The sequence below is a fragment of the Diadema antillarum genome, unplaced genomic scaffold (genome assembly GCF_040938485.1).
Source record: "Diadema antillarum isolate AM-2024a unplaced genomic scaffold, OU_Dant_1.0 scf00000007, whole genome shotgun sequence".
Lineage (NCBI taxonomy): Eukaryota > Metazoa > Echinodermata > Echinoidea > Diadematoida > Diadematidae > Diadema > Diadema antillarum.
Genome location: NW_027270896.1, coordinates 3,863,448 through 3,876,338, shown reverse-complemented (window position 1 = coordinate 3,876,338; position 12,891 = coordinate 3,863,448). Strand labels below are relative to the sequence as shown.

General features: G+C 38.4%; 1 protein-coding gene across 1 annotated transcript in view; it reads left to right on the top strand.

The window, feature by feature from the left end:
- Nucleotides 1-12,891, top strand: part of LOC139716678 (fascin-like) — a 51,402-nt gene that overhangs the window by 15,056 nt on the left and 23,455 nt on the right. Inside the window, exons 3-4 of the mRNA XM_071628211.1 lie at nt 4,978-5,279; nt 5,837-6,034. Coding sequence (XP_071484312.1) covers nt 4,978-5,279; nt 5,837-6,034 — 500 coding nt within the window. The remainder of the gene's footprint in view (nt 1-4,977; nt 5,280-5,836; nt 6,035-12,891) is intronic.

Here is a 12,891-nt window from a genome sequence, read left to right as displayed (position 1 = left end):
ATCTCGCTACAAAATGTTCACATGTCGAAATGACTGATTTCGTAACGAAATAGGCCATGCGACACTTAGCGCCCCATACAAAACCACGGTCTTTGTCCATGGTTTAAACCATTGTTTCAATTGGACCACCTTCGTGAATTCGGGCCATTAAGATGCGCATGATCAGATGGCGCCGTATCCCGTACTTCTAAGTGGTTGGATTCGTCGAAAGTCCGTTCATTGATAACAGGTCCATGACGACATTAAACCTAGTATATCACCAATCGCACTATACTTTGCATTGAGAGTTTCTGGTTTGAACTTTTGGGGAGAAATGACGTAAAAATAGCAATATTTGTTTTATACTTTGGGTCAATTCATCATTTATATATAGGCCTATATCACATATATATATATATATATATATATATATATATACATATATATATGTATACCTATATGATATGTATATATATATATATATGATACTCGTTTGTTTTTGTTTTTTATTTTCGTGGAAAATGAGCAATGAAAATCACCTGCGGATTGCTAGCCCGGTGCTCTACCGACTGTGCTATAGAAAGTCTTTGTTCAGTGTTCGTCCAAGAAACCCTCAATTATTGTCAATATTCGGATGGTCAGAAGTTATAGCAGTGTGTTTTTGTGTGACACACACGCACACACTTAATCCTGGCATAAACCCGAAGGATAATTCAACTTGGGGATAAACTTGATAAAAGCGAGGGATCATCGAAGTGATGCAGTTTTTTTTTTTATGTATTTAAGAGACGCAAACAGAAGAAAACTGACCAGAAATTAATATACTTTATTAGTGGAAAAATGAGCAAAGAAAATGAGATTACATCGGGATTATTTTATTTTGAACAAAAATAATAAATGCAAACAGAAGAAGGGAAAAATGAGACGTGACGTCATGTGGTTGATGCGATTTTGTGGAGGGATCCTACATTGACCTTACGAAGAATTGCTAAGTGACGTCACAATAGTTTTACGACATTTCACAAAGTCATCATGAAGGAGGGCGCGATGTAACAATATTGCTTTGTGGCATCATTTCACAAAAAAGGAGATATTTGTAAGATGTCGTCATAAAAGAGTGACTTCATTTTCCAAGAGTAATGTATATCATGGAGTGTCAAACATGGCAACATATTGTAAAAGTTAGGAATGCATATTTAATCACATGGAACCCTCTCACCCTATCACCTTTAAAAGGGTTTTTTCCTAAAAATCCAAAATATGATAGGTGTTATACGTTCGTGCGTTCGTGCCTGTGCCGATGCTTTGAGGTATTGGTCTGTAAATGTCGGGCTACTCGAAATGCCGTGTATGATCACGCCATTCAAAAACCTCTAATGAACGATGTTTTTTTTTTGTTTGTTTTGTTTTGTTTTGTTTTTTACAATTCTATGAATACACTGTAAAAACATCGGTGTTAGATTTAACACCACGGGTGTTAAATCTAACACCGATCAAACTTCAATAAAGGACCACACCCACAGGTGTTAAAAATGCGCTGTGATGGTGTTGAAAAGTGTTCACCTGACACTTCGTGATGTTAATTTGACACTGTACTGGTGTTAATTCAAAAATGACACCACATGGTGTTGATTTGATATTTGCTGGTGTTAATATCAATGGTTTAACACCCGTCCAGCTTCAATAAGGGACCACACCAGCTGGTGTTACTTTGATGTAAATTTATTTTCACATTTTTTCAGAAATCTAGTATTTTAATGTAAAATTCTTGATCGTCTTGTTTAAATTAAAAATCAACAAGAAGTGCAGTTACTAAGAAACTCTTCAAAAAACAGTTTAAAATTTGGAAATGACACCCGTAGGTGTTAATTTAACACCATAAATGAGCACCGAAAATTTAACACCAGCTCGGTGTTCACTATTTAACACCGGACTTTTTGCAATGTAGTTTAGATAAATTACCGTTTCGGGGATTGTAAGATAGATTTGTTCACCACCGTGTCAATTGCAAGCTGATGAAATGAGAAATTCTATTCACGTCTGTTATGAAGTTACTGATGTGAAGATAATTATTATAATGTCCTGCACATTGCGTCACATCTGGTGACCGTTTAAGTGTGAAGGGAGAGAGAGAGAGAACAAACCACTTATAAAATTATCACAATCTGATTGCTGAAGCTTTAGACTTGTTCGGTTTGGGAACTGTTTATCTATTTATTATTTTGTTTGGTTGGTTGTTTGTTTGTGTGTTTATTAATGTCTATTTCAGCCTTGACTGGGGGAGGGGCTCCAGTAGGTCTAACAATAGTGGAAGGGACTGTCCACGACTGGCTTAGGTGAGGATTCAGATTGTAACGTTTTGCGAGATATTTAGAAACCACTCTATGAAATGTTATTTGAGCAGATAATTTTAGGGGAATCAAAAGTTTATTTGACGAAAGTCGGTTTTGAAGTGACTGAGATATCTAAAACAAGAAAAAACAAAGAGATCCTAATAAAGTCGTGGCCAGTCAATGTTATTAGGATCGCTTTTTTGTTGTTGATATCTCAGCCACTTCAAGGCCAATTTTCATCAATTAAACGTTGAATTCTTCTAGAAATTACATTCTCTTTCATATTTCACAAGAGGTTTCTCATTATTTCACCAAACATGTTATAAACCTGAATCCTCACCTCAACCAGTACAGTACAGTCCCTTTAATGCATGTACTGACATAGCAATGCACCTGACTCTTTGCATAACCCCGCCATGTTCAGCGTTTTAAACGGAATAGGCCTCATAGATCATTGCTACTAATTTTACGGTCCGCACACGAATGTCTGATATGATATCAAAAATTTACGGTGGACATGGCAAACAAGAGGTGTATTTTGCGTTGCCCTAGCAACAATGAATTGTTTGCAGGCACCGTTGACGTGAATAATTGATTTCTTGAAACAATATCCTCTCGGTTCATGCCAAAATAAAGAAATAACTAGTTGCAGAAACGTGCCCATCGTGTCGGCGGTGAATACAGAATCGCGAGCAATGGAGACAAATTCAACAAAATCGACTCAAAATGACGCAGTATGATGGTATACTGGTTACCGTGGTACATACAATGGGAAAAGGATCTCAAATAAGCATAACAGTGTTGTCGATAAACGTATGCCTCAATGCCTAAGTTAGTTAAAGCTACTTGCAAATTCGCACGTCAATGGGGTAATATAAATCTGCTTAAGTTCAAATAATTCATCCTGTTGCCATATTCCTCTGAAAAACAGGAATCACATATCTCGTGGTTTTTATTTGTAAGTCTACATCACATGCATTCGTTATGCAGTTTTGAGTTTGCTATGACGTTATGTACGAGTGGTATCATAACAGAAGTGTAATGCACACATAACACATTTAAGCAGCTGTACTTTCCATACAGTCTCATCCGCTGTTAAAAAGGAAACATCATTTTATGGACCGACTTGATTTTGGTGTTTTTTTTTTTCTATTTCAGCCATTAAGGGGGGGGGGGGGGAGTATGCTAATATCTAATCTATACACTGACATATAGCAATGCCACTACCTCATTGCATAACCCATTGAATCCTCTTTACAGCTCTTCCTCGAAGTGTTGCCGGAGGCATGTTGTATTTTAGTTGTTCGTCCGTCCTTCCGTCCTTCGTCGTCCAATTCATCTGGACGTAATCACTTGTGTGGACAACTAAACTTTAGAAACATTTGAGGTATCCTTACAAAACTTGGCATAATTATGTATGTTCGAGTGAACGACGTACGTTGTGCCTATCAACTTTTGAGTGCACATACTCAGGTTAGAGGTCAAAGGTCAACATTAAATTCTAAGTTGTATACTATTATCATTATATCTCTGCAAGGCAAAGGTACTTATATTTGAAGAAAAGGTAGTATATACATGTATTACCCAGGTAAAGACGCTTTAGGGAAATTTTTGGCCAGGGGTCAAAGGTCAAATAAACATGTCTACCTCGGAAACGGCTCAAGGTATCGAAATCAATTACATATTATGCAAGTACTGCCCGGCAAAGACTTTCTTGGGAATTTATAGTTCATGAGGTCAAAGGTCAGCTTAAAATGATAAAACTCTGCTATTCTATGCTGAAAGTACGCTTTTTACCATATCTTGCAGGGTACTTTTGGCCATGGGGGTCAAAGGTTAGGTGACAGTGTTAGAATTTCGCAATTTTTCCCCTATTTTGAAAATGTTTCAAAGTACTGTTGTGAAAATTGGATACTACCAGTTGGTAATTATTTGAAGAAAGCCGTGGGACATTGGGGCAAATTGCAGGAGTCAAAATTGAATTGAAAATGTCCAAATACCTCCTCTCTGAAACAATTACAATAAAGCCATCTGACTGAAAACTGGATCAAGGAATGTACACCCTCAATACATTTGTGGTTGTGCCAAACTTTCAAAACACATCACGTTTTGTCAATCATGTGAAACTGTCATCTCACATTGTCAAGATGAACCCTAGAACTATTAGGAGAACCTTGCTATATGTTAGAGGCATACCTATTGTCCTAGCTACATTTTAGTCTTCTCACCTTGTAAGCCCTCCCCCCCAAACACACACACGCACACACACACACACACACACACACACACACACACACAACAAACAAACAAACAAACAAACAGTTGCGGCCAATCTTAGCTACGGCGTTTTAAACCAAATCGGTATAATCATAAAAGTAAATATTTTCCTTGGTGATTGATGTTATCTTAAGTACTCCTAGTAATTGCTAGGCATGTTAGAGCTTTGGCAGAGGCTGGTTCGATCCGTCAAAAAAAAAAAAAGATGACGAACAATCATAGGCAAACGAATATCACCCACCAGGATATTGATGGTAAAAAGTATAATATTATATCGATATTTAAAGGTAAAGATGAAAAGTTGAAAGGTTTAACAGATGATCAATCAGGTTAAAAGTAATCATCCCCCATGATGCCGTTAAAATTTGATGTCATTTTCTCATTACAGCACTGCCAAGCAGTTCGAGTTCGAGTTTGTCGCCAACGCGTTCGTTCTCCGCCACTCTCACACTAGCCAGTGCGTACGCATCGACGACAGCGGCCGGCCCTATCTGACCGCAAACATCATCAACGAGTCGACGAGGCTGGCTCTCGAACTGGTCAATAGACCGCGGCTGATTCTGCGCGGTGAGTACGGCTATATCAAAGTCGAGGGGAGCGGAAAGAAAAACAAGGTCAGGTGCGACTCCGCTGAATTTGACGACCTCGGGCTGACCTATGAACCGGAAACAAACACTTACCGCATTGCAGGTGAGCTCAGCATGTCCCACATTTTTCTTAGCCCTTATCATATTCATTTTTAAATCGTAGTGGATGTATGACTTTACACATTGAGCAAGTTCGGAGGTACATGCATCACACACAATTACCAAAATGTGCTGCTATTCGCCTTTTGTCATTAACCACTGACTCCTCTGCCCATTATGAGGAGAGAATATTGCACGTCGAATGTCCAAACAATGATATAATTGTGTATAGGCGAAATGTTACCTATAATGTATGATAACATATAGAGATTATGTTTATGAGACTTGCTTGTTTCAACAATTCAACGTTTTCTTCATTGTCATGTCTCATGTTAATAATACATCAATGGTGACTTATGAATAATGCAATCAATCACATGGTTTACATATGTGGAAATCATACTTACAAGTGATTTAGCAACTTTTAAATGCTTTCAATTTCCGACACGTCGTATGTATAATGTATTATGCACAGCAATGAGATATACACGTTCTCAACTAACTTTAAATATCCCATTAATGTTTTCCTCTTACATCACTTTTCCCCATTACTAATGAAAGTCCTAGGAGAAATTCCGAAGTACTGGAGCTTGGATTCTCTGCACGAACACGTAATTGTCACCGACGCAGATAACCGCACTTCGTTTATCGTGGAGATGCACGTGCTGTGCGGCCGCGCGCTGCTAGCATTTCGACCACTGCAGAACAACGACATGAACTACCTAAAGGGCTACAAGGGTGGCGCCCTAACCGCCAGTGGTGAGACACTCTCGAAAGACACCATGTGGGAATTCTATTAGCCGACGTAAATAATGTGGCGAGACCGTCAAGGTATAAAGGAACATATAATACCGAAGCCTCAAAATCTGAGTCCACATCGCAAGATGCTGCACATTGCACACACACACACACACACACACACACACACCCTCCCTCACACACACGCACACACACACACCCTCACACACACACACACACGCACACACACACACACACCCTCACACACACACACACACACACACACACACACACATACACACACACAAATAGAATAACGAAGATATTGGGAGAAAACGGAGGAGGAAAAAACACACTGTGCATGGTTAGTCAATAGTTTGTACAACAACCTCAGTGTGACAGCGTTTTCATTGCTTTCACCAATATTGCTCTTAATATCATGTGAATCGTTAGAATTAGAAGGTAATAAAGATCAGCCGCATCATGTTATGTTTACTGATGTCCCTGTCAAACTTTGCCCAAATTAAGCAAACGCATGAGAAGCGAATGTCAATTTTGGGCATCCGTTGATATTCATAAAAGCGTTTCATGTCATTTTTTATCCTTTGGATGGACGTTTATCTTCCTGTGATTTCCGTGAGAGCGGCAACAAAACTTTGTGCATGACAAAGTTTTTTTTTTCCTGGCCAAAAACTTATAGGGAGAACTGACCCTTGTACGATATAGTTGTACGTTTTCTCCTGTATCTGTACCGTACTTTGTCGTTTTCCACGCGTTTCCATCCGCTAAGCCTCCTGCAAAGTCCGTTGCTGCAAGAAATGGAACGGCTATGTACAGCACGTCAAACGCATACGCACGGTTCTCTGACGTTCGATGTACGTCTCACGCGTCACACATTTGTTCCTCGTGCGTTTTGTCCTGTGGACATTCGGTTCATATTCGTTTCTCATGCGTTTGCACACGTTTCACTGCTCTGTACACATCGCCCCGGGTGCGTTTTCTTCGGCCGCTAGACCATGTATGTACGCTCCTTTAAAACGGAAACTTTAAACTATGACTACTGGATTGATGAGATTTAAAGAACGGATGAGCAAAATGTCGCCCGTTTCTTGTACGGTGGACCTATCCGGCAAAGTGTGACAGAGGCTAAGTTTGTAAGTTTTGCGTAATGTACATTAGTAAAGCAACGTAAGTGAGGGGACTACATCACACAAATTCAGTTTCTAGCAGCCCCTCAATTTTCTAGTCGTTTATGAATCAAGATCTGTTTGTGTATAATATCTCATTACACTGAAAATAATGACTTTAATTTTATAGTTTGTATTACACATGCGTATATGTGTTTGGAAATGATGATAAGCATGAATGAATGAATGAACGAATGGGATATATATGTATCGAAGGTTATTATCTGTTCATCTATAACCAATTTGAATCCCCCTTTCTTTTCTTTTCTTTTTCAAGAACAGAACTTTGGCCACCCTTTATCTTTAATTTGGCTAAGTAGGAATTAAATTATTTTTTTTTATTCCTTAGATAATTGAAAAACAGTGGCTCTTAAGTAAATATACATTTGCTTTGGAGTTTTTATTTCATATTTTTGCTTTATTTCAGTTTCTGTCAGACTTCTGTATCGCTTTAGTTTCAAACAGAGGTCAAGGAAATATCCCAACAAATTTTGCACATTACCCTTTATACTTAAAAAGACCACATTGCAATGACTGCTGTTAATGTTCTATTTCAATTAGACAATAACTTGTCTTGATGAAAACGTATACACGTTTTTTTTTTGTTTCAGCTGAGAAATTATACCAATATGACAATTTCTGAGGTCCACATTATGATTATAGACCCTCATCAGCTCAGCTACAATATTCTTTGTTCTTTAACCAGCGTTTTGTTATGCCACCAGCCGGTTACTAATTCAGCATAACATTAAAGCTGTATAAATAATGTAAAATGCATCGCATTTTCGGAAGGGGGGGGGGGAGTTGGGGCATTGAATGACCTGGAAATGAGATTTACATGTGTAACTGTGTTTATTTCGTGGTGTCCCATTTCTGTGCAGACCAGTTCCAGCACATACATAGCTGCAATCATTTTAAGGATATTGTAGTGATGTGGATATTGTTATGAAAAATAAAACATGAGATATTACTGCATTAAGAATTTAGACACAGTTGTCCTGTATGACCAAACGGTAAGATACCACCTCCCTGCAATGAAAAAAAAACAACAACCCTGAAATAATAGAAGTTATTACCTCATATTCGAAGAGGCAATCGTATAACGAGATTAATTTTGATTTCTTTTCGTATGAGTATTTCTGATCATTTGTTTGAAATAGATTAATATTGGTAATTTGTTTTTGAGAACATTAGTCCTAGCGACACATTTCGTTTTTGATGGGATGTGGGAGCCGTCGACATTTTCTCAATTTGAAATGCAATCTATACTACTCTTTTTCTTGACAAGCCTATTTCTTTTTGGTATGTTTGATAACACTGAAATATTAGTGTAGTGGTGTATTTTTGTGATCTGAAATAGAATCGTAGAAAACTGATTTATTGTTACCACGTATTATATTTGTTTCAGATGAAAAAAATGCTGTTTTTCATAACGCACTTTGGCGTATAGGAAATAGTCAACAAGTTTACAGTAGAATAAATTTAACCACTCACAATTCATACAGTAATTTACTTAATTTATTCTCGTCATTTGCTGTTTTAAGCTAAAAATGTTCTTGTTTTTCTTTTAGATACTTTGTTGATATGACATTTCCAGATCCCGATGTTGGGCAGTGATGAGATTGAGCATATCCCCACTTTGTACCCTTTCATCATGAATATGGTTACTTCACAGCTGATATTAAATGTAACAAAATACATTTTCAGATGTTTGTTTTTGTATGCCTGGCTTACATCTTTCTTTTTCCTAAAAATTTAAGTGTAAATATTTGATGGCGCGACAAAGAATAATGTACAGTGTCCCTGAAACATGGGAAACATAATCCATTTGGAATCCTTCTTGGCAGATGATATGACATGTGTGTGTGTGTGTGTGTGTGGGTGTGTGTGTGTGTGTGTGTATGTATGTATGTGTGTGTGTGTATGTTTATACAGTGGGATGATGCTGATACTCGTACCGTATACGCCTCAATCATCTTTGGAAGTATATAATCGAGACAATAATGAGGACAGAAGATGTCGCACTTTGCCGCCTGGTGATAGCTTTCGACCTCAGGTCTTCGTCAGGTTTATTGTCTTTTGATACGAAATTAAATAGATGAGCATAACGGATCATATTATGGAGTAATGAACATACATACATATATTATATATATATATATATATATATATATATATATATTATATATATATATATAATATATATATACACTGTTAGAACGCTGTGTAAAATTTCGTTGTTTAAAATATTGTTGTTTAAAATTCTAAACAATGTTGTTTAAATACAGAAAATTGGAGCTTGATTGCCTTAAACAGCGGCTGTTTAAAAACAATTCGGAATGATTGTCCAAACAATTAAACATCGTTGTTTAGAAATTGATGGGCAAAAGTCATGTGATAGTCATGAACCAATCAGCGGGCCTGCATGTATCCTTCGTCGCAAATGATCGCCGCCGGGCGGCCATACCACCGCGCCTCACACACACACGTACGTACATCACACGTTTATAAGTACGTATAGCTACACTTTGTATCCACAGTAGCGCGGCTATTCATCATGATGGACGGCGGTGACGATGACTGCAATGCAGCTACATGTATATGGAGTCACGAACATTCTCAGCAAATGGGGTCTAGCTGTAGAAGAACTTTGCCAGTCATTCCAAGGTATTCATTTATTTAACTGATAGTTACATCGCTTCATGCCCATCTGTAATTTGAATGATGTATGAAGCTAGTCACGGCTCGACACGCTTTGGGTTCTTGGCCGGGCTGCGCTACGCCTCGCCTTCATGCATGTAACGTTACATCTAACAAACTGTTAATGTTAACGTTTAACGTTAAGTTAGGTCGTCTGTACCGGTAGAGGATTCTACATTATGTTTTTCAACCAACTCGTGCTTGTATAAACACTTGCATAATTCAATCCTTACATACATTTTCAAAACTTCACATAAAATACGAATTTCTTTTACAAAAACTAATCATCTAAATCAGCGTACGGAATATTCCCATTGTTGACACGGTACAGTGTTACTGCGACAGCCGCCACACGCAGTGTGGCGGCTGCGCCGTGCTCCCATAAAAGATCTTCATGTTGAACAAACGGGTGCCTTTGCGGCGCTATATTTCCTTAATTTTTCAACAGAAACTACTAGGAATACTTACATGGGTCGATGAAACCTAAATGACTATCATCGGCGACTGTTTGATGCATTTCATTGCTTGTGATGCACAAAATGATGTCTTATAAGCAGCTCACCGATGTTCACAGAATTCACAATCACTTGCACAAGCGCACACAGAATACTTGAACTAACATAAGCGAAACTGCGGGGAAGCCGCCAGGACCGCGCCTGGCTGCGCGGTCTCCGGGGCTAGGTACAGTGTAGCCTATTCGTTGTAACTTTTGTTACAGTACCGGTATTCTAAGTTGTAACCTAACAGGCACCGTATCACATCATGCACATATATAGGCGCAGTGTCCGAGTTCGATGACGTAGAAATCTAACAAGTTAGTTAGGCATAGGGTCTAACGTGACAGTTAGGGCCTAGCTAGGCAATATGCTAGGGCCTAGTCAAGGGCTAGGGCCTATATTTTAGACTGCTAGTGCTAACTAGACTAAGTTCAATTACACAATGACCTGTCTCGATCATTTCCTACGTCTCTACCTCATAATTTAGAAATTATGGTCGGCTGTATTAGCCCTTTATATCGACCACCCTCTTGTAATAAACCAACTGTGTATTAATTGGCGCACTGAACGCTTAGTATACGCACTTCACTGCACGCAAAGCACATAAAAATGGATTGGCTTTGACTGTTGATGAGGATGGTGTGGGAAAACGCGAAAATTCATTAACAAAGTTGATGGTTTTAAGCAAGGACAAAATTTCGAATGAATATTTTCACCGAATCGTAATGTAATGTCTATGGAAGTTTCTAAAAATCTTCGTACAACACGGTGTTCAATACAACTCAGTTTGCGTGCATTGTCAATGCAAAAACAGCGGTCGATCTCAATAAGGAGCGTTACCGCGGGGAGCTGAAACGAGGCCACGCAAGTTGGATGGCGATATTTTTGCACTGAAACTTCGAATCGAAAAGGGAACAAAGGCATTTGATAGCCTAGCTCTGGATTTTCTCAGTCACGTAGGTCAAGTTTTTTGCATGAATTTCAGTGTTAAATATTCTTATCAAGCAAATAAACATTAGGCGGTCGATGAGTAGTACGTCCAACCGTACAACCAAAATCTACTGTAAACATAACGAACCCCCTAAATCCAATACTGAAGTGCAAGTTAAGTTCTGCTACTTTTGCTGGAGCAATTCATTCTTTACTGAGCATCATTGCCATCAATGATGCTCGATGAATTAAGGTCTACGTAAGCTTCCAGTAGAAAAAAATGCCTAGAACCCCTATAAAAAAATGAAGATAAAGACAGAAAACAGATTGTGGTGTTTTTAACGCACAATATAGTCTATGCACCACACGTAAACTTAATGCCTGTAGTAATAATATACCACCTTAGTAGAGTGCTATTTGTTTCGTGTAGGTAGGTGGTTTGGAACCAATTTTTGGCACTTTTGTCACTTTCGAATAAGTTTCTATGCAAAGATTAGGAGCTTTCTTCTCAGTCTGTCAAGATTTCCATGCCAAACGAAGCACATTGTGCAAATTCACACAAACTTGTGAGAAAAATGTTTATAGAATGAACATTTTTGCAGAAGCTAATGATCATGCATAATTCACTCCATCATTTATGTTTTTGTTATTAACTTGAGTATTTTATTTTTTTCCAATTGGTTTATAGCATTCTTTCTGGGCCACCCTTAATATGATTACAAATGCAATCTTGTTCCCTAATTTGTACAGATCAAGCAAGACTTCAGCCAGGAGATCATGGTTGAAGACAGGATGTTTGCAGCATGGCCATGTATGCTGACAAAGTACTCTAGTACCGTATGGGGAATCAAGATGTCCATCGTAGCAAACGCTGCTTATTTGTCACACGGGTCACACCGATGGCCTTTCCCAAGGTACATTTTAAATAGTATTGCTCTGTGTAGAGATTCTAATCTACAGCCCCAGTACCACCCTTTCCTTTTTTGGATTTGAGTCGAGGTGAATTTATTAACAACATTAACAAAATACTTACAGTATGTTGTACATGACTATTAAAAAAAATCTTTAGACCGAGAAATTCATTCAATGCTTGTTAATTAATTTCTAAGACTTTCAGAAGTGGATCTGTAATTTCAAAGCCAATATCAAAGAGATCATCCGGGCTCTTGATGACTCTGCTTTGTCCATCATTCAACTTGCATGTCACGTTCCCGTATTTGGTTTTGTTGCCGATTCGACATCATGAGCTTCCTTGGCATTTATCATGCACTGATCGAGTGACACATTGCATGCCTTTAGATCTTCATTGATGTACACACTTTTCATGTTCTCTTTTCCTTTCAGACTAGAATACCCAGAATACAGTTTGTTCCTTTTGTTTGCAATAAAGTGGACTTTGATCTGCCTGCTCTTTCCTTCTTGCCTTTTCCCCAAGATGATGACAAGATCATGAAGATGAGATGTCCTCTTTCCAAATGTCTAAGCCAACTTCCTTGGCAACATTTGACTCGCCCTCAGTAAGCTCTTCCTCTGTCTCCTCAGCCCCCTCTGGCAGGCCAGTCAG